Raw genomic sequence first — 22,427 nt, 5'->3', positions numbered from 1 at the left:
CAAACTACAAGAGCTTGGATCACATTGCTACACCACCTCTTTTTGCAGCATAACCTTATAAATGTGCTGCACACTTTTCAGCACCCATATACAACATGGGGCCAATATGAGAAACTACTGCTGATCTGCTAATGGAATAATTTTAAAAAATCACAAGTCTCAAGCAAGCAAATAGTAACTGACAAGATGAAAGACAAAAAAGCCCCAGTAAACTATGGGAAAGCAGATCAGCAGGAAGGAGATCCAGCCTTCCTCTTCTGTTAAATTCTGACCTGTCCTTGTGAAGAGTCTGGACTAGGTGCATTTTGGGTCGGGTCTGGCTGATGTAGGCAATCACTTTTGTCTCCAGAGACACCTCTGAATTTGCTCAGCTGAGCTTTAATTAGAGCATTCTGCCGTGTGAGCTCAGCTATCTGGCCCAGCAGATCACCATTTTGAAGTAACTCTTCAGCTGTGCTGTTTCTCCCAGAGTCACCTGGGCAGGACAGATTGATTTTCTCATGGGAACTCGCCATGTCTTTGTCTGCAGGAGGAGCTGTTGCTTTCTAGAGATGGGACAGTTTTCCTCAGTTGTGCTCTGTGTCCTCGGGGAGGAAGGTAAGCTCCGTTCCTTGCATGGCTCTCTTTCAGTAGATGGGGAAATGGCTGCAAACACTACAAACACGAAATGAAGGAACAGTAAGGACAGGGACATGTGATCCTCACTGAGGAAACCAACACGGACTTTATTGCATCAGGTTACTAATAATCAAGTAGGAATCTGAATTGTAACATCTGGCCTGAATGGTGTTACGTTACTGATCAAAACCACTCTATGCAATATCCTGCTGTAAGAACTCACCAGGTTAGTATTTCCTATTGCAAACACTCTTACATTTAAATGATTTAATCAGAGATAGACAGAGAACTCACTGAGAAGATGATAAATTGTTTTGAATTTCTTAGCTGACAGATCAAATACTACTTTTTAGTTAGTCTTCCATTTTCCAAAATTCAGTTACCTTTCCTGGTAAACTAAGTTTTTGTTTCAGTTCTGATATTTATATTGGGTTATTAACAAAACTTTTAGGATACTAAAACAAAATAATACAAGACATTTGGCATGATAATAAACTAACTACCTAGTCTCTAAAGAGGAAACACTGTGGCCAACAAAAGTAGTTAGGTTTTTTTTTGTGGTTATCATCAGCAAAGAGATAACACACCAGACAGACATGACTAAAGTTACAGCACTGCCAGCTGCTACATGCTAAGTCCAAGCTGAATTTTGTGATCAAAACAGAAAATAGATTTTCTATGCTTCATACACCAAATAGCCCATTCCTTCACAAGCTTTAGTTCTTGCCTCTTGAGCTGAGAAGAGCACTTAAAAATTTATACTCAAGTGTGTTTTATGAATCATTGAGCATAAAGAAACGTTCATTAAGTTTAACATTTGTTGAGCCATTTAGCATCAGTCTTAAGAGAGTAACAATATATTTTAGAGAATTCTCAGAATACAGTTCTGCACTGTGGTTTCAAATTACAGAAGACATCTGACAGCCCCCAATGGCACTGAAACCAGACATTGCTCTTTGTAGAACAAGACCTTAGGTTCATTTCCTCCAGATTTTTTATGCACCTCCTCACAGCACAGCAGCCTGCTGAGTGGCTGAATTAAATATAAACTTTCAATTGCCTTGCCAGCTCCTTAAAAATCAAAAGGACTTTCGGTTATTTTTCTCACTTGAAAAAGGCTTACAAAACAACACAGCTGAAAGGGAGGAAAAAGCAGGAAAACCCCAAAACCCACTCCTGTACCCTCCTTCTTGTCAGCAACCATCCAGCTGGCCATAGATGTAATTATCTGCCTCTCAACAAGGGTGTTATGCAGGGCCCTGGCATGTTCAGTGGGATGCTTGTGGTTACAGTGACAGCTGCAGCAGAAAACAGCTCGTTTTGAGAATCACAAAGGGTGCTTCCTTCTGCTCACTTCAGTAAGGATAAATGAGAAATGCCTTCCCTAATCACCCTGATGAACTTTCTTCCTCCCAACAATGAGAAGTGAGCCACCAACATATGAAACTCCTAGAGCCAATGGATACTGACACAAGACTGAGCTATCTGGTTATCTGGCACCACATAATTTCACCCAAAATTCCCTCAACCACTTCCTGTGTATTAAATGAAGCCCAATGGGAACCTGGCTCCCCCAGCTTCCAAAAACCCCTTTGCTGGGAAGATGGGCTCAAAGCAGGAGCACACAGCCTACAGACATCCTGGTGTGTCTGCAACATGGATTGCAGAAACAGAGAAGTTCCAGGCTTCAGTGGTCCCACCATTAAAGGTGGTGGAGGCTGGATTACACCATCAGCAGATGGAAATCTGAAATGATGTGCTGTAGGTCATCGACAAAGAGCTTCAGCAATCACACAGATATGATAATCAAAATGAATACCAAATAAAAATGTCAGTCTGGACTGCCACTGACAGGACTGCTGCCAGGAGATGGAAAAGTGTACAGGCTGTCTAGCAGCAGGCATAGTAACAAAAGAAATGCATATCTGGGTGCAGCAGTAGGACATTCCAGCTATAGGGCCAATATGTCTAGGCATACAGATTAAAAATTTTCCATAGAAAATACATCTTCAAAGGTACTGTGAGATTGAAACAGTAACACACAACACAGACTCCTAAGTCTACGGCAGTCAGAGAGATCTCACTTTTCTGGAGGGAAGACAATTCCTGACTGCTCTTCTGCTGTGGTGGTGACAGCAGCACAGCTGGCTGGAAGATGTGAGCTGGAAAGCTTCCACCAGGTCTCGTATCACCCAAGGCACCTGGCCCTGGGGGAAATGTGAAAGGTAGTTCTTCCTGTGGAAATTTCCCCATATTTTCCCTGTTGCCTGCATAAGTCCTGGGCTCAGAATAGGTCAAAACAGGTTTTTCTAAAGAAAAAGACAAAGCAGGGATAAAAGTTAAACAAAAAAACCCAAACAAACAAGCAAAAAGGCAACAAAAATTAGTTATAGTGAAATAGGAAAAATCTCAATAACAACTCTTATATTCAGGTATCTGAAAAAACAGACTAGAGGATCTTCCATACACACTCCTAACTTTCTTCTGATGCCCAGGTACAGAATTCTTTCACTCAAGCATGCTGTAAGTCTTTACTGGCTATAAGAACAGGAAGAACTCTTACACATAGCCTCACAATTTCAGGATAGTAGTATGAGATCTGTTTGTAGCTCATGCACAAGACTTACTTCATGTGACTTGAACAGGTATTTGAGCTGATTTGGTGACATTTTCTTGAGAAAATCAGACTTACGCACTTGTCCTAATGCCCAATATTATAAATTTGATGACAACAATGACTGGATAGAAAACAATTCAAGACTTTTTTGAGCTCTTTGCTGATCTTCTTACGATTTAATTTAAATGAGACATCTCTTCAGTAAAAAAAAAAAAAAGTTATTCTGTATTTAATTAAGTAAAGTAAGGAAAGACTATTTGAAAATTCTAGTGCTGCAGAACTGTTGAATGTGAAGGTTTGGGTGTTAGGCTGGGTTTTTTTTGAGGGGTGCTTTTCTGACTGTTTGGATTTTATATTTTGGGGGGTAATTTCCTTTTGTTTGCTTTTACAAGGCCTGGGTCAATCTCAAAAAATTAAAAAGGATCTGGTATGTGGCTTCTTCCCAAGAAGAAAATTCTTCCAGGAAGAAAATTTTTAACTACAAAGATTCCCCAAACCAACATTTAACTATGGAATACAAGTAACTCCCAAAATCTTGGGATTCACAAGAAGTTACTGACCTTGAGAGCAAAAGCAATGCATTTCAACAACAAACCAGGAAAGAGAGCTGGGAGAAAACACAGTGGTGAACGAAGGTTAGAAGTTCAAGGTGAATCACGTTTGCTTAGTTTGGCCACCAATGCTACTGGCTTATCTTAGCCTGTCTGCATGTCACACAGCACTCAGCTGGTCACTCCCCTCTCACAAAGTCACAAATACCAAGTACCAGACCTCTCTGACCAGTTGGTTTGGCCAGCAGCGACCTCCAGTGTCTTATGGAAACACCAATCTCAGAGAAGCTGAGATCCTGGTTCTGTTGGGTTTGATTTCTTTGGGTTTCTGGGGGGTTTTTGGGACCCTCAGAACGAAAATTACTTTGGAAGCCATCTTAATGGGGGAAGGCTATTCTCCTCCTTTGCTTGTGCTCCCAGCAGAACCTATGGCATGGGAATTTACAGAAGTGACATTCACGCTCATGCAAGAGGCACTTGTGCAAACAGATATCTATTAAATACCAGATTTTCCACTACAGGGATAAACTAGCCACAACTCCTCTTTCATGCTTCACACATTCACGTACACACCTTGGCTGCCTGCTGGACCTTTGCTTGCAATTCCAAAATATTTTGGATTTTGTTCTCTTCCAGGTTCTACCAAAGGGAGGCCTTTAAATGCTTGTGTGAGACACATCAGCTTTTCATCTGTTACCATCCTGTATTGCTGAAGCTTCTTCTAAAGGAGGAAAAAAAAGATACACAGAATTCAGATATTTGTATTCTAGCAACATAAATTAGAAAATTATATACTACCAGCAGCCCTGAGAAGAAATTTGGCCTCTTAATATTACTGTGTGATTCTGTGGGATTCCAGTGAGGATTAAATATTATTGTCTCCATGTTTCTCATTTATAAATTATTTGTTTTCCCTTTTCTTACTCATGACCTCACTTCCTTTCTAAGATTTCTTAATCACTTCATTCCCAAATGTAGCCATTGATCAAATCTACCTCCACTGCAAACTAAAAAATGGAAAATGTAGTATTACATCCACTCATTGCTCCAGTAGTGTTTACAGTATAGAAGTGTACTGAAAAGGAAGATGCCTAAACTTCTAGATGGATAAAGTAAAGCTCAGTTTTACAGAGCCAGCACTTTCTCAGGCTTTGAAGTTAAATAAAGATAAATGAATGACTTCCAAACATTCCATACCTGTACCTGCTACTGTAATTCTCAGGCTCCTCATTCAATTTTATCATTTTCTTTCTGTTTATTGTTAAAATCTCCAGAACATGAGACAATGCATCTCAGCCCATATTTGCAACAGAACTTGGGATTCTAACAAGTCATCCTGATGGGTAAGGAGCAAGGGGGGCTCAGCAAAGAGTGCTCCTGGCCAAGCCATGGGCTGCCAGCTTTTCCAGGAGTTTACTGTGGGAGACATGACTTCTTCATATGACTTCTTCATATTGCTACTTAAGAATTTAGGTAGTAAATTTGAGTACTGCAGACAATTCTGCAAGCAATAATCAGCTTCTGGAAGGATGGAATGGTAACACAAGAAAAATTATGGGATAGCTTTGGAAGAAGTCTAAGGCTCAGGAATAATTTATTTCTGTAGAAAACAAATTAAAGACAATCTAAATAGGATTGTAACTGCCATTATATTTATAACACAAATTTGATGCTATTAAATTGATGTATTCCTAATAAACAGAAAATATTCTACTGAAATTCTAAGATCCTTTCTTATAACTGCGAAAGAACCAAATATAATTCCCTGCTTTGGTATTACAATTTTAACAAAGAACAAGCTTTTGATCGTTTGGGGCCCATTGCTGAAAAAAAATAATCCCCAAATCAATCAACCAACCAACCAAAACCCCAACACAAAATAAAAACCCCACTAGCAGGAGGATGGCTGAAACTCTGCCAGCTTGCCCTGCCGGTGCGAGCTGCCGTGCCACACCCCTATTTACCTGCTCCTGTTCGCAGCGCTCCCTAAAGCCTTCTCTAAAAGCACCTCCGACGACCGGAGGAAGCCCCTCCCAGCGCCTGAATGGCTAACGAGAGGGTATTTTGGTATCTTCACCTATGACAATTACTATTTGATGTCATCTAAATACTGCCTCTACTTGCACTGGCCCAGAATCAGCCCTATAGCCCTTCTCCTCTCCTAGGCGGCTTCATGGGAAAAGGGAGAAAACCTTTTCCATTCATTCATAAATGTGAGCAAAAGCAAAACAAGCCCCACACTTCCCCTGCCTGGCTTCCATAACCTGAGGAAAAAGCAGGACCCAAAGAGAACAAAAATGCTCCACAATCCCTCTTTTGGAAACAAGAGACCACCAACTTGAAGGCAGTTGCCCAAGGCACTTCCAGCTCATAACAAAATTATTCTTGGAATTGTAGGGAGTAATGCAATTACAGAGAACCCAGTCAAAACACATGAGCTCAAAACCTGTGCACTGTAGTTCAGACTGCACTAAAAACCAAGAAACTTTTTAGCGTAACTTGGCTGCTGCTCAAAATCATATGGACTTTCCAGATCACATGTCAGGATATGCCATCATCTTGAGCAGCTCAGCCAAATTTCTTTGCCTCCACACCCAAGAGCAGGAAAAGTACTTCTTCCCCTTCTGCCATTCCCCTCATTTTGTGGTTACAGGTTTTTCTCAAATCAGCTGTTTCAAACCCTGCTGCTCTCAGTGAGGATGACAGCACCTTCTTGTGTGACCGGCAAATGCTCTCTCCTCTCTTAGATCTATCATCTCAAATCCAAATTGCTGTGCAACCTCTCTTTACATTGTCAAAGCTTACAAAGCCCTCCCTTCCCTGAACCGCCATTTTTGACTTCACTCTTGTATGAGTTTCATTTCGCAGAGGAAGGAGAGGAAGCTTTTACACTGCAATGCATCACTAAAATACATCATCCAAACACATTAATATTGATAATCTGCATGTAACACAGCTGTTAATATAAAACAGATGCAGCATGTAACTAGCTTTTCCAGATTCTATAGGTCTGTGATCATGCTAATCAGTTTCACATGAAGGACTCATCCCTTTATTTTTAGAGGAAAGCAAATGTGTGTGATTAGAAACAGAAAAACCAACCATGGCAGAAAAATACTGGACATATATTCATGAGACTGTAAAGCCTGAAGAAGACTTGGAAAAATTCTCTAACTGAAGTTCTTCTGAAATATCCTGATTAATTCAGAGGGTACCAGAAAGATATAAAGCATATTTAAAGCTGTGGTAAGATGAAAAATGAGATTTTGGGTTTATAAAAATGTCTCTCTTTCTAGATATAGAGTTATATCCATTAATGAAATTTAATCCCAAAAGGAGCTGGCAACCAAAACCACTACAACAGTTTTTGACATTAAAATATAGATGTCTCCTATACCTCCCTGGAATTTAGAAATGAGATTTAAATTGCAGGTAGGTTTTTCATAATAATGGGATCTTGTTCCCTCCAGATATTTTTGCCACTGTTAAAAACTGAAGAACCCCAGAAGATGCTCCCACGTGTAACTGCCATCTTCAAAATCATAAACAAACCCCAGAAACATATATCCCATTTGACTTATCTATTTTAGACCACTTTTACCGTATGAATTTAGATTACATCTGTTAACAGGAATCCTTTGTCCAGTTTTCCATTTACTAAATATCCACTCCCCCAAAGAAAAAAACTTAATAGCTAAATATCCTCTTTTATTTATCTGTTCTAGGAAAAAAGATAGGGAAAATAAAAAAATCACTTTCTAGTACTTTCAGCATCTATGACATCATTAATTTCAGTTCACCAAACCTAAACCCCATTTCTGACATGAGTCTTTCTTTTGTGGAGAGTGAAGAAAATTGCAACATTTCATTTAGCTCAAAGGGACTGAAAATGCAGCAATGATGCAAGATGAGGCTTTAAGCAGTAGTAACAAAGGAACTGACAATTTAATAATTATGATATGCCAAGACATTACAAATAATGGCAATTAGTCTTTTATGGCTTAATGTTGTAGCCCGCACGGTGGTGCTGTTGACTAGAGAATTTTCAGGTATAACTCAATGTCATTCGGCAATCCTAAACCCAGACGTCTTTGCACTGAGTTGTCAAGGCTACATATGTCAATCTCTCTGAGATAAGAGCTCACTTACTATTGGTGAAAGCATGTTTGATAGATAAGCTAATTAAAATTCTATTTTGGGAAGTTTTACCAAGGCACTTTCTTAAAAAAAAATTCCTTTTTACTCAAGGCACATAACCTTAATTCATCAAATCAAATGCACAAGGCAAAAGCAGGATAAGTCAAAGACACAATAATGGTTGTAACACTCCAGGTATTCTGAAAGCAATTTGTACCTCAGGAAAAGTGTAACATCTCTGGTTCCTCCATACCTCTGCCCTCCAAACCTCAGTGTTACTTTCCCTGATCCAGCTGTCCTAATGATCTCCTACTAGCCAGAATAAATGAATTCCAAATCCTGCTATATTTGCCTGGACTCATGCCTCCTGCTGCTACCAGCAGCTGACAAAAGGGGACAATCCCCTGGGACATGGCACAACGAGGAGCAGTTAATGATGGCTTTTACCATCTTTCTGTTAGGTTAGGCCAGTCCTTCAGCCCAGCCTCTCACTTCTATTCCAGCCCCTGCATGAAAGGGAATAAGGCAGCAGCAGCATAAAAATATTCAACAAACATTTCATGTAGATAGAGAAGTATTCTCAGTGTGGGCACTGAGGAACACACCTGCAAAGCTTTCTTGAAAAGGTGTAATTGTGCCAGCTCTGGCACAGGGGGCAGACCCACAGCGTGGCTGCAGCCCTGGCACAAAAGGCAACGTAAGGAGGTTGTTAACACTTATTTTCCACCCTTTTGAACAAGGCAGAATCCATCTGCTGGGAGTAATTAATCAAAGCTGCCATTCCCATTGCTCTGGTCTGGGCAGCACCATCCTGAACCAGACAGACACTGCAGAGCTTCTCAGAGCTAACAACAGAAATGGTTGGAGCTGAAGCAGCAGCTTCCAAGGACACTGTTCAGAGGGTACCAGAAAGAAGTAAGGCATGTTTAAAGCTGTGGTAAGATGAAAAATGAGATTTTGAGTTTATAAACAAAGACTTAGACAACTTCTGGAAAAACAGAAAGACTTGTTTGAAGACAGGTCTTCCCTATGGAGGGGTTTGAAGACAATCTACATTTCAAGAGAAGAGGTTCTTGCACAAAACTCTGGGAGATAACGGGCAAACACTACTTGCCGGGCTGTGTTTTCTATAGAGCTTTTTCTTCCTGGTAGACACTGACTCACTGAAATACATACCTCATTATTCAGTCTCCTTTTACTAACTCTTTTACCAGATACTTCATGAAGAAATAAAATCAGTGACAGTTGCATCGTGACTTAACCACCCCTATCATTTCTCAAAAGTCAGTTTCTCAGATGATTAAAAAAAACCCACATAAAAAAGAAAGAGAAAGAGAAAAATAAAGAAGTTCCTATGGTCTGTTAGGAGCCAGAAAACATAAGTTCAGCTTTGTCAGGAAATCCCACAGAGAGCAGCATGGGATCACATTTTCAAAAGGACTTAAAAGGTTTAGGAGAATGTCTCACTGTTAAAAGTGATTTAGATTAATGAGCTTAAGCATTGTTGAATGCACTGCTTCATGCTCTGTCTTGTCCAGCCCAGAGAGGGGTGGGGTTCTTCCACAGCTCCTGACAGATCCAGGTGCAAGGGCTGAAATCCAGGAACCCTGTTTCTACAGCTTCTGGATGGAGGTGACAGGCCCCGAGCCAGAAGAGCAGAGGGGACAGGCACCTTTCCCAGTCAGCACAAAGCATTGGTGGAGCAGGACTGTTCTCCCAGGCCGGGCTGGGAACTAGAGCAGCTCCCCTTCTGCTGCTCATGGCTCAGCTACGAAGCAGAGCTTCAGGGAAACTGCACCTTCTGAGGCTGCAAACCCCTTCACCAGGGGCCATCTGTCACAGGTCACCAGATCCCCAGCCCCAGACACTCTCAAAAGCAGATGCAGGTGCCTTGACGGTGGCACGCAGCTGCCCTGTGCCACATCCCTCTCTCCTGCTCCAGTCTGTGATTTGTTTCTTGTTCTAGTGAGTGAGAAGGTTTTTTAGGAGAGAGAGAGGCAAGGCACATGAAATACTTATGAAAGGAATTTAAGTGCTTTATTCCAGTTGCACTTTACAACAGAAAAATTACTTTTAAAAATTCGCAGCTACCATGGTATGCTTGACCTAAATTCTTCAGTGCTGTTCCTTCATCTTGTGAGACTAGAAATAAGTCCTAAATGTGTAAAATTCTGAACGTGAAAATTGGTGAACCTATTCATGAGCTGCAGCGTTTGCTTTAAATTAAGTTGACAGATTTTCTGGTGCTTTATTTTTTATTGACAATAAGTTACCATTCTGTGTCATGTAAGAATTTGTGAACTTTCATATGGAAGGGTAGGGTAGGTAGGAGTGCAATTTTGGCCAATAGTTATATGAGGTAGATGTTTCTGCTAAATATTTTGCATTAAAGGAACTTTTAATTTAAGATACCTATTAAACCATTTAAAAAATGTAAATCAGTGATTGGATGCCCTCCAGCTCTCAGTAGCTAGATAAATACAATAAATTTGGTCTAAACAAATTCCAACCTCCTAATAAATGCCCTGTATTCAATTACAAATCAGGTTTCAAACTGGAGTGAATACACTCATGTAAATTGGTTACTTTTTCAGCATATCTGAAAAAGATGTATCAAACCCAAGCCAAGCCATTTAGCACATGTATGTGGCCCACAAGCAGATTTTAGCCATCAGTTCTACCTGCTCAAGTTCTTTGTTGGATCAGGACCTCACTTCTTACCCATCCAAAGCTCCATTTCAGTTAAGAGAAATGTCTGAATTATGGGCCAAGAAAGAAATTAATATGGACCCTGACTTCTGGCCAGACGTTGGTACCACATAATTTCTTTGCCATTGCAATTCTAATCCGCTGTGCTATCTGCTGTTTGAAGCTCACCTCACTACAAGCTTCCTAGGAAACAAATTTAGGCTCACACGTGCATTAATAAGAATGACACCTCAGGTAAGTTTGGTTTCAGATGATGCAGTAGCTCTCCCCCTCAGTGTGCGTACATTCACCAAACCTGACACTGAAAATGGTCCAGAGCTCAGGGGAAAGAGTGAAAGGTCTGTGCTGCACCTTCTTTGTTCACTGCACACTTTTGTCTTTGTTCAGAAAGGCAGGTGAATCTTATTGTTTCTGAAAGTATGTTTTCTTTTTCCTGAGCTTTAAGTGGATGCCAGTTATGACAAAACCTGTCAGGATTGCTGCTGTGCCAGAAACCAGGTAGGCAATTCCCAGGAATGGGTTACTTCCTCCGCTCCACACCACGGTTGAAAGAATCACATGCTTCCTCCCCTTGAACCTGGTAACAGGGAAATCTGAGAGAAGGATGTTAAGATTTCACTAACAAAGTGTACATTATTTCCAGGAGAAGAGAAAGTAGTGGTTAAATGCTCAAAAAGCTTTCCAAGGCATAAAGAGTTTTGAGGTCTGCCTTTGCTGCCAAAACCCCTTTAACTGACTGGTGATGTCTCTGCTATTCTGGATCCAAAAACCCAGCTGGTTTTTCGGTGGTGGTAAGCAGCTGGTGGTAAGAAACCCAGTGATTTTAGATACAGTCTTCATGTGCACATGGAAATACTTTCTTTCTTTAAACATTGTAAATTTCAGATTCATAATTTATAGAACTGCTACTGCATTAATTTGCTATGAAAGCTCAGTTGAAAATGGGCCTTTTGGGAAGCTTATCGTGACACTCCACATAGCTTCTGTGAGGATAAGTGCTCACCTCTACCCAATATGTCGTGCCCAGAATGTTATATGAGTTTACCTTTCATCTCTCCCATGGAAGCTTTCAGAATAGAACCATGACACAACATTTAAAAACACAGCTCTTTCAGCTGAGAAAGAAGAGAAATTTATGGTCATGTTGACATAACTCCTGCTGACAAAAGGAGTGCTTTAGTCAGCAGAGTTCCCACTGTTGGGTGTGAGGGGCAGTGGCACCAGCACAAAAGCTCCTGTAAGTCAGGCCATGCCCCAAATCCGTCAGAGGGCTCTGCTGACACAGGGGTGTTCTGTGCAGTTTCTTTGTCAGCTGACCATACAAGTCCTATTCACTTCCACCTCAGTGTAACTCTCTAACAGTCCTAGGGAATCTGAAAGGATACTGTAGGAAATCTGGAAGGTGTAATTCCCTGCTGGCAGGCCCTCTGCAAACTGCTGTATCCGCCTGACACGACGGTAGAGATTCCTGAACGTAGCGAAGGCCGACACTCGCATCCAGATAATGAAGTCATCGTTCACATAACCATTGTTCCTCTCATCATCCTCATCTAACAGATACACTGGTTTCTGCCAGTAAGGAGGTCTTGCTGTCCCTGGTGACAAAGAGACAAAGCAGGAAAGACATACTGTCAGTAAAAACAATGGCTGCTGAAATTCTGGGCCTCACACAACCAAAACAGAATATGAGATATAAAAGAGACACAAGACACTGTTCAAAATGATTATGGCAGATAATAGCATCTCCAAGCATGCCTCCTCACCTGAAACACAAATTAATGGTTTAACAGTACCCAGGAGCTGCTACACATTAGACCCTTCAAGCACAAGAAAAACAAAGTGACTTGCACAAATGAATATACTGTTTATTCTGGATTCTTGCCTCTTCAGCAAGCAACATGTTCTCTGTAACGAAGAGCTTGCCTTCATTTTTATACATTAATATATTCCTGTACAACCAGAAAGGCACCTTTTTGCAGTCTAATGGCACAGCCTATGACATTTAGAATCTGTCCCATGAAAACTACTTAGATGATTAACTCTTGCATATTGCATCCAGCACAGCACCGCCCTGATCCAGAACGGGCAGCTTTTAGCCCCACTTCAATAGGTATCACCATAACCAGGAAACAGCCCTAGGAAACAAGTCTGAAAGAACTAGTGATAAAGGCAGCCTCTTGTGTCTCACAGCTGCCCAAGAATCTGCAAAGGCATGAAGGAAAGATGGGCCGTGCGATTCTCCTTCACAGATGTTGCCAACAGGAAAAAAAAAGTGCAACTGCATCCTTGCTTTCTCTGGACAGATAAAGCATTACAAGAAATTATATAGAAGGATGTTGATGTGGGCTAACTTCAGTCTTCCAAAAACATCTTCTCTCAATTTCTACGGTCACTGATTAAAAAAGTAAAAAGGTGATATTTTGGCTAAATGTGACTTCTGCTCTCAGTCACCCTCTAAAGCTGCTTCTTCAACCTGCTTTGGAAGGTATTTCTCCCAAAGGTGATTTTTCTCAGAGTGGGGGACAAATGAAGGGGAAGATAGGGAAGCCATTGAAAAATAAGGAACACCAGCAGAACCATTCTCACCTGCAAATGCAGAGGAGAGATTGTATGATTCAGGATTGCGAAATTTCACATTTTTATCTGTCCACCAACTGTTTCCAGTCTTCAGCAGTGGCACTCGAATCACAGATGAGTTACGATTGTAGAAAAGATCAATAGTATCTGCAGGGAAAACAATAAGCAACATCTGTGAGCAGAAGACAGTCAGTCAAATTGGCAGCGTGACTAACAAAAAAACGGTACATCGAAGCATCTTTCAAGTGGATAGGAAACCAGAACATCCTGGGAAAGGTTTCATCGTGTGTATGGAGCACTGCACATTTCACGAGAAGAATTAAGGTACCAGTCTTAGAACTTCTGAAGTTTCAAAGACTGAACATTTCCTACCAATCCCTGTGTACGCTGCGCATGTTCCTCATGTCCATCAGCTCCTGTGGGACTAACTTCTTTGCAGATCACTTTTTGAGCTCTCTAACTAGTTACAGAAGTTACTGTCCTAGTTAGTTTTCCCTAGAATTTCTTTGACAGATGTCCTAAAATTTTGCTACACATGATGTCTTTTCAGGGACTAGGGTAGAGGTAAAAGCACAGTCAAGGGAATCCAGTCCTTTGGAGAAAATTTTGCTTTAATTTTATGCCAATTAGAGCTTGCCTACCAACTTCGACACAAACACTTTCTTCAGTCAATAACCATTTAGTTAAAATTGTGCTTAACCATGTCATTCAGTTTCAGTGGGTGAAGAGCACTTGTTTTTATCCATTAATATTTTCCTACACAGATTAGTTTAACAGAAACATGATAGGTCTCATTAACATCTCTGTAAACCCCATGGCAGCCAATGGGATGATGGGCAGGGATAATCAGATGATACAGATAGGGAGGGGTTGCCTTTTAGGAGATGGGAAAAGCACAGCTCAGCTGCATGAGCATCAATGAAAACATACTTTTTTTCCCCCCTCCTGCTACAAAACCTGTGCTCACACAGCTCCTTAAAGCTCAGACACACTCTTCTGGGCAAGTGATCATTCTGTGGCCCACCACATCCCCATCTATTTGTCACCATTTATTCACAGGAGTTGCAATGCTCTGAGCTCTGCCTGCTTAGTTGCTTGTCTTGACTCTCCCTCACATGCTCCAGAACAGTGTGGGCTGCCCACAGCTGGGCTCTGCTGGCCTAGGTCTGGGGAGAACCCAGTAAATCACACTTCCACGTGGGTGCACAGGTACATGAAAATCAAATGGATCTAGAAGTTACTGAACACAACTGGCCTTCACAAGACCCTTGGTGTGGGTGGCTCAGCTGCTTGGAAAGAGCTGCTGCCTTCCCAAAACCTGCTGCATGGAACAGGTTAGAAAAAGGGTGGGAGTGGGAAGCAGCAGAGATTGGAAGACAAAAAAGATGAGGTAGGGGAGAAAAGTCTGTACAGTTTTTTTTGTTGGTTTTCCTTCCAAAGATACATTCTGAAATCTCCCAAGTGTACTCATAAGCAGATTATGGCCACTAGATTACTACAAAGATCAAACCCAGGATCAAATTAAGACTATGTATGCTTCCAGCATTCTAAGAACAAAAATGAAACCACGTAGATCCAAAGGTCCAAAACAATGTGGAGAACATGGAGAATCCCTCCTTCTAAGCACATGATTGTGGGAAGGCAGAATCTGGGCTCTCCCATCACTGTACAAGAATGTACTTTTAAGCAAGGAAGTACACTAAATCCCTTGTATCCTCATTCCTTATTTCAAGAGGGCCTAAATTCCTCACTCCTGCTGTACACTCACGTGGAAGGGGGCCTTAGAAAATGAAAAACCTCCCTCAGCTTCCAAACTAGGGCCAAGTTACTAAACAGTAGGAAGCAGAGCCCCACATTCACTAGAGTAGCACCACCAAACAAAGCCTTTTGTGGGAGAAAGAGACCTTGCAATACCAGGACTCCCTGGACTGGGGCAAGGGAACAGTTTCAAGAGGGAATCAGTGAGGTGGGAGAGGAAGGTGCCCACGTACCATTGAACATGCTGTTGGCAATGGCCCCGCACGGCGCCATGGGGGTCCCATTTCTGTAGGTGCTGAAGGGTGCGCAGTAGCTCCTCTGGATCTGCATTCAAGGTCACACAACAGTCAGGCACAGAGCCAGGGTTTGGTTTTAATTTGCTGGTGTCCTCCCATGCCTTCTTCTGAAAAGCCACTGAATAATTAAGTCTCCAATAGCTTTTGGTCACATTAGAGAGACATCCAAATGAATGGGTCTGTAGTTCAGGAACACCTTCCATATCTAGGTATGGAAACTTAAGGTCTTCACCAAATTCTGCTGCTGACTTGCAAGCTCTAGACTACAAAAACAGGTTTGGGGATCTGCTATTGTAAAATGGCTACAACTGAAAATGTTCCAGTGAAGCCTTGGCTTACGCTAGAGCATCTTATTTTTCCTTCTTTTTAATTCTGACCTGGGCTGCATTACTGCTGGACATGTAGTTGCCCACATTACTGCAGTTGAACATGGGCAAATCTTGATACACGAAGATACAGAATGAAAAACAAAAGTCCACCTCATCTTTATCACATCTTTCCTGTCCCAGTTTATAAGAAACTCTAAATCTTCAGGTTTAAACACACAAACATTTTCAAGTAACTCCAATGAGCTGTGTATCTGATTGGCACAAAAGCCAAAAGCAGCTGCATCTGGATGCAAACAAACAAGCTGACAAGACACCTGGAGAGTTGTAAGAAGCACTTTATAGAAATGAGGAACATGTCTGGAGAGTTGTAAGAAGCATTTTATAAAAACAACAGATTAGCATGGCACAACCATCATAGGTACAGAAAGGACATGTGGACTGTGCGTATATTGAGAAATGCTACTTTTAAGCTACAGAAAATATACTTTAGATTTGTAAGTAAAAAAACCTGAATGCTGTGATTACGTTCTCCAGTTTCCTTCTGCAGGTCTGCTGCAGGTGATGCTGTGTACCTCCCTTTTTAGACCTCTAAATTGCATACTTAGAAAACTACGTGATCATTTATTTCAGAACAAACCTTTTCCTGCTCCTTGTCTGCTACCAAAGCCAGATGGCAAAATGAAAGACTTGGAATAATTTAATTCCCTAGCCCTATAATAAAAACACAGTTTAAAACACTTCTGGCTAAGAAGATTGACAACACAAGAAGAAAAAGCTTTCTGTGTATTTATTTGAAAAGACAATGTATTTTTAATCAGCACTGCAAGGTGCAGGTTTGAGAACTGCAACACTGGACTGACATCTTTTATTTATCCCCCTCAACCTTCCTCTCTTACTAACTTATTAGACATAATGGCCCTAGCAAGCATAAAAGCTGGGACCAAACACTGCAAATCTGTACTTTATTATTCCCTAGAGCCACTTAAACACACTTATGGTTCTGCCTAGTTAGCTCTCCATATGGTCAAAGGCACACCTGCTGGAACTGCTGCTGATCTCACAACATAAAAAGAAAACTTACATTTACATTTCGGCCCAACAGTTGTGCGTCACTTCTTGATATCACGTATCGACGGTGGTTTTGATAGAAGTTTTGCAGACCATAGTACATAAAAACGTCACCCTAGAATTCATGGATAAATCCCTTCAATAAGGAGAGTTCATGAAGGCAATGAGAAATCCTATTACTTGCTAAAAAAGAGGGAAGGGGAGTACTGAACTCGTATTAAAATGTCGGTAACTCCACCCTAAGCAATTCAGCAGAAACGGGCTAGAATCTAATCTTTAACTGTAAGTTTTTATGTTTTGGCACAAAATTAAACATAATTTAAATCACCAAACAAAACCTAAAATAAAAATGCCTGACAATTATTTTACTCAAGATGGCATGGCTGGCCATGAACTTGCAATGAGTGTGAATCATTTTGTAGAGGCAGACACCCATTTTCCATAAAAGAAGGTGCACAAAACCCTTCACATTAAAAGAAGAATGCTAGGCAGGCAACTCAAGCATGAAAGGTAATTATGCAACTATAAAAAACCCATTACTCAGTTAATTAACTTCTCATCTCAAACATCACTGTAATCTGAAGAATTACAAAGTATTTTAACAGCCTCCTCCATATTGAAGAATCCTAAAGTGACTTTAAATTGCACTGTGATTTTAAGGGATCATTTATTCAGTACTAAGTATAAGATCTCTTTGGCAGAACATGAAGCATTTTAACAGTCTCAAAAACATGACCTGGTAGTTTAAGACAGGAAATGAGGGATACTTTTTCCAAAAGAAAACTTCAGAATCACATTCTAGACTTGAATTATTTCAAGGACCTTGGGGATTAGCAGCACAACCCTTGTAAAAATGACTACAGGGGTTTACTTATGTAAAGTGGTCAGAGCTTCGGATTTCCTTCTCACTTGAGAGCTTAGCAGGGCAGCAACAACCAACCCCAGGCCAAGGGCAAGGGCTTGCCACTGACTGAGAGAGAGATACAGAGAGAAGTCACCTCCACAATCAAACACCATTCCCTCCACCCCCATGTTCTCCTTGGACATCTCCCAACCAAGAAGCCTGGTCTTGTTTATAGACACCAAAATGAAACAACAAAAGCAAAAGTGTAAAATTTTGAGCATTACATGTTTTGAAACTCACAAAGCAAATTTAATCAGGAGCTCTACAGAACAGAATTAGTCTCTTTTATAATTCAGGGATATAAGTAACAGGTGGTACTAAGCAACTTGAGTTGGTTTCTTGCACTCACTTACCAATATATCTTCCTTTAGTGTGAAATTAACAGAACAGTGGCATTCCTTATTCCAATTGGAGGAATTTTCACGGAACTTCGAACAATCTGAGCATTTATCTGAATAATCTATCTGTCAGAGAAGTGAACAAGGAAATACACTGTAATAAGGGACATGCTCATAGGAAAAGGTTAGTGTTTTGGCTCCAAGACTTCTCAGAGCAGTTCTCTTCTAAGTGACTCTGGACTGCCAAAAGCATTGTTGAAAATGAAGAGGCAGAGAGTCAAGACTTGGCCTCAGTGAACAACCACGACATTTATCCCTAGTTTAAAGCTGGTTTAGAGCCTTTCAATGACTGTTGCAGAACTTGCACATCTGCTCCTTGGTAAAGGAGTGCTGAGTGAAGAACACTCCTGCACCTTGGACTGGCTGACCAAGCAATGCTTGACAAATCCCCACATGCATCATGGCCCACCCCTGCTGAACAGCCCGGGTGTAGCGCTGAGTGTTGGCTCCTAACAGGAATCTATTCACAACACCACAGGTCTGAATAACCTTGTCTGCAGGAGGGATTTAAACATTAGGGCTCCCTGTATTTCAAGACTTTGCCCCAGCAAATATGTATGTTCTTCTAGTGCCAAACACTCTCAGAGGGATTTGCTTATTTCCCTTCAAAACACTAGAAAATAATGATAGCATTTTGGTATTACCAGCCAGTGGCAGTAATTATCACTCATATTTCAGATATTACCACCCAGGTAATCACCCAGTACTCTGATTTTATTGATGACTGACTGCCTCTGAAGATTTTCACAGCAATACCAGCTGCTGGACACATGTCCAAGGCACGAAGCCATTGCTATCACCTTTATTCAGAAGCAAAAACTTAATGCCCTTTCCCTCCAAACCTAGCCTGGTTTCCTCTTTACAGAATATCAAAGAACAGCACCCCCAAACCAACCTGGATTTCTCTGACGCTGTTTGCAGACAGGACAAGGCAGACTCCCACAGTGAGGCAGAATGCCCCTATCAGAAAGAAGCTGGAGAGCACAGATGCAATGGTGAGCTGGGGCTTCCAAGCTGGCAGCCTCTGCTGTTTGAATGCACTGTTATCCGGACATCTGGAAGGAGGTGCTGCTCCTTCTTGGGGAGGAAAACTTGTCTTGCCTTTCATTTTCTTCTTGGTGAGAGAAAGGAGTAATATCCTTGTGCTGGATAGTGTTTCAGCTGAGATACTGTCTTTATTGTTGGGAGACTATTGTTTGTTCTAGCCTGCATTATGGTGAGGAATTACTTATTAACTAGATCTCTCTCTTCCTTGCTTTCTGTATTTGTGCCTGGATCTCCATGATCAGTTTGTACCAATCAAATGATTGTGTACTTTGATCAGGGTGTCCAGTTCATTCCTACTTGAAAAGCTTAGATATATTTCTCCTTCCCCACAACTCAGTAGGATTTTTTATGTCTTACTCATTTCCAGGGATACTGTCAGCTATACTGGAATTTCTGTGTAATATCAGATGCATTGTTTCCTCTCCCTTCACTTCCATAGCTGCCCAGCTAACAGGCATGGCATACAATGAAAGGAGTTCTACTCCAGTTGTGCTGAATTCCACTGGGGAGGACTGCAGGTGCTCAGACAGCACTGGACAGAAAACATTGCTTTGGAAGACTGAATCAAATTTCTTAACCTGTTACATTCATTGCTATTGACTGAGATGTGATTAAAGGTTGTAAAAAGGTTGTGTGCTCTTTATCACAGAAGGACAACTCATTTTTAAAATACGCAGTTTGGATCAATGGCTTTCCAAGATACTGATGATTTCCTCGTCTCTATTCATCTTGTTCTCTGAAAAAGAATCCATCCATTCCCTACTGTCCACAATGACAAAAGAATCACCCAGAGATCACCCCCTTTTAAATTAAATGGACAAACATAAGAATACTTTTTGCACTCTTCAACAGTTTAACCAAAATAAAGTCTCAGTATAATATACAGATAAATTATCATGTAAAAGCAAAAAACAGCATTTGGCCAGCTCTAGAACAGAGAGGTGAAAAATACCTTCTTGAATACCTATTACTGAAATTCACACAACTTTTTCAAAGACCCCTCAAGGGCAAGAACTAGATTATCACTCTCATGAGAGAAACACGTCTCATTTGGGACAGCACAGGGAGGGAACAGAAAATTGAGTTGTGAAAAGACTTTCACACCCATGTTTGCTCATCTTCAAAGTCTTACTAGTGACATATAGTGGTGACATATAGTAGTAAATCTAGCAGGTGAAAGCAGTGTAACTCTAATTTCAGTATGACATTGTTCCTGAAATAAAAATAGTACTAGAACTACAAACAAAGCTTCTGGGTTTTTATTAAAAGAAAACTCAGAAAAAGTTGCAATGTGCATTCTGTATTGAGAGACCTCTGAAAAGTCAAAATTCAGTTGCAGACAGGATAATAGTAAAATGCAGCTGCAAATTACTTCCTTGTTGGTAAACTCATTAAAAGAGTCCCAGCTTCACAGATCCATCTCTGCACAGCTTTATAATACTCTTCTCCAGTAGGTCAATTGTTTCTCTCTTTATCTGAAGAAAACAAAAATCAAAGAAAGAATAAAAGGTTATGATAATGACACCATTATTTATTTACTTAAGCACCTTACTATAGGACTAGAAATTAGAGTTTCCTATACAAGGTCCTCTAGAATGTTTCCATTTTTTAAAACCCCCAGAATTTGCCCTGCAGTCCTGAAGTCCCATTTAGTCCCATGGCTACAGAAAGGTTGGCATTGGCAAAGAGTTGATAAAGCATGCCACAACCCATCCTGGGCTACAGAATCCCCACAGGACTTTCCAGAGTAACCATTGGCATAAAGTAGATCAAGGACAGTACAACGGGCACAGCCATGTCTGTGTCTGAGACACCTGAATGAAAATGAGCATGAAGGTCAGGTCTGCCTGTGCTGCATACAAAGTACTTTGGTTTATGACACTGATATGGCTGTAGCTTATTCCTTATCTAAAGATAAAACAAATGTATTACAGAGTAAATATTGACTACATATTTCAGAGGGAACACAAGATTCTTTATCATCATGGTTAGTCCAGAGTTTCCTTATAGCTCCCTCTTACCACTTACAAATAACTTGTTTGCAGGTTTTCTCTCAGGATTATATCCTTCTGTGCCTCCACTTTGCAGAGGAATAAATGATGTAAGAAAGCCTGGCCAGCCTCAGTTTCACACTGGATGTGCTACATGAAGGTGAAAACAGTTGTCTTTCTATAACAAGTCCATTTCTCACAAACCTTTTTATTTTGATGAAGTCTGAAACTTAAACTTTCCATATTTTCAAATTTACTGAAGGCTTGGTGTGTGTACTGTTTGCAGACAACACAATACTGGGCTTTGTTGAAAAAAAAATCATTTGTATCTTACAAACAAGTACTTTGAGGAGCTGAGACTGCTCTGTATTGCCATCAAGCTCTGTACAAAAAGCTTTCAAAGCAGGAAGCTTGTCCTTTGGTCAGATCAGAAAGTATACAATCCATTTTTATTTAGACCTTTATGCTTTACTACACCTCCAGTGTGCCAAGACAAAGTCTGATAAACCCATTCATTCCTCCTCTGGTTTCTTTGGGAGCTTTCTTTTCATCTCCTTCTCTCTCCATTGCTTGGGATGAATGAAGTGGGAGACAGAAACAGAGAATGAAAATACCCAACAGCATTAGCTAATGAGATGTTGAAGCAGCTGACAGAGCAGTGGATCACGGCACCATCCATTGTGTGGATATGATGGGATACAGAACTGTTATGTGGGAAGATCCACCATTTTTTAAATTCATATATTTATCAGAATATACCACTGTGTACATAATTCTCCACTGAACATCAGGTGACTACAAAAACAGCAAGGACAATGGACATGTGCTTCCAGCTGTTCTTGCTTTCTGGTGTAAATACAATGAAATGTATCAATGTTGCACCTTAAGTATGCAAAGAAACTACTGACAACTGGGGTTTGCTCTGAAAATAGGCCAGTATGCTGAGTTTCTAATTTTAAGTGTACAATTTTGCCTCTATAACTAACAGGGATGAAAGAACTTAGTACATCAAACAGCCAATTCTCTAAATTGTCATTGGCACTGTATTTCCTCTCTCTGAGAAAACATACAACTATTCATAGCATGTATTTGACATTTTTTATACAATTAGAAAAGCTGGCGAAGACTGTATTCCATATCTGAAGCTCACAAGTTGCTAGAACATCCCATTGGTTTATATGTAGTGTTAAGATGCTTTATCACCAAAACATTATTTGGGTATCTTTCGCTGTTGACATCCCATATACATAACTTTTGGTGATCTGCCTGATGTCTGCAGTGGGATAAATACCTGCAAGATACTCCACTTACAAAGCTCAAGATGTCAAAACCCTTCCTCTATGATGTGTTACTTGAGTCAAGTTACTTTGAAGACCTTTCTGTAATTACATATTCACTATTCTGCAATCACACATCAATATCTATTG

The 22,427-nt window shown here is 40.7% G+C and overlaps 2 protein-coding genes across 7 annotated transcripts in view; both read right to left on the bottom strand.

Moving 5' to 3' along the window:
• Positions 1-2,209: 2,209 nt before the first annotated feature.
• On the bottom strand, positions 2,210-20,152 carry LOC121666280 (cell cycle control protein 50C-like). Of its 2 annotated transcripts, XM_042031682.1 has the most exons (9): positions 18,858-20,152; positions 17,918-18,028; positions 16,674-16,775; positions 15,201-15,291; positions 13,219-13,356; positions 12,018-12,227; positions 11,100-11,225; positions 4,360-4,507; positions 2,210-2,927 (listed from the first exon to the last, which is right to left on the bottom strand). In XM_042031682.1, the coding sequence occupies exons 1-8, from the start codon at positions 19,068-19,070 to the stop codon at positions 4,473-4,475; spliced, it is 1,026 nt and encodes a 341-aa protein (XP_041887616.1). In that variant the 5' UTR covers positions 19,071-20,152; the 3' UTR covers positions 2,210-2,927; positions 4,360-4,472. The 2 variants fall into 2 exon arrangements, with proteins under 2 accessions (XP_041887616.1, XP_041887614.1); XM_042031680.1 differs by lacking the exons at positions 2,210-2,927; positions 4,360-4,507 and having other exon boundaries at positions 9,936-11,225.
• A 101-nt stretch (positions 20,153-20,253) lies between these two features.
• The window catches only part of CMSS1 (cms1 ribosomal small subunit homolog), a 225,595-nt gene continuing 223,421 nt past the window's right edge, over positions 20,254-22,427 (bottom strand). For all 5 annotated transcript variants that reach the window (XM_042031683.1, XM_042031684.1, XM_042031686.1 and 2 more), the window contains one exon: positions 20,254-20,484. In XM_042031683.1, coding sequence (XP_041887617.1) covers positions 20,401-20,484 — 84 coding nt within the window. In that variant the 3' untranslated portion in view covers positions 20,254-20,400. The remainder of the gene's footprint in view (positions 20,485-22,427) is intronic.

Source organism: Corvus kubaryi, unplaced genomic scaffold (assembly GCF_017639235.1).
Source record: "Corvus kubaryi isolate FWS band 111438036 unplaced genomic scaffold, C.kubaryi_AGA036_p1.0 37341, whole genome shotgun sequence".
Taxonomy (NCBI): domain Eukaryota; kingdom Metazoa; phylum Chordata; class Aves; order Passeriformes; family Corvidae; genus Corvus; species Corvus kubaryi.
Note: the sequence above shows the minus strand (reverse complement) of the source record. Positions and strands in the feature narration are given on the sequence as shown.

Bases quoted from the DNA above. Each gene is read 5' to 3' on its own strand.
- LOC121666280 (XM_042031680.1), bottom strand. From the start codon at position 19,070: ATGAAAGGCAAGACAAGTTTTCCTCCCCAAGAAGGAGCAGCACCTCCT. The intron at 18,029-18,857 runs GTTGGTTTGGGG...CTTCTCTGACAG, and splicing joins ACAGCGTCAGAGAAATCCAG to ATAGATTATTCAGATAAATG. The intron at 13,357-15,200 runs GTACGTGGGCAC...TTTTCCCTGCAG, and splicing joins TGCCAACAGCATGTTCAATG to ATACTATTGATCTTTTCTAC.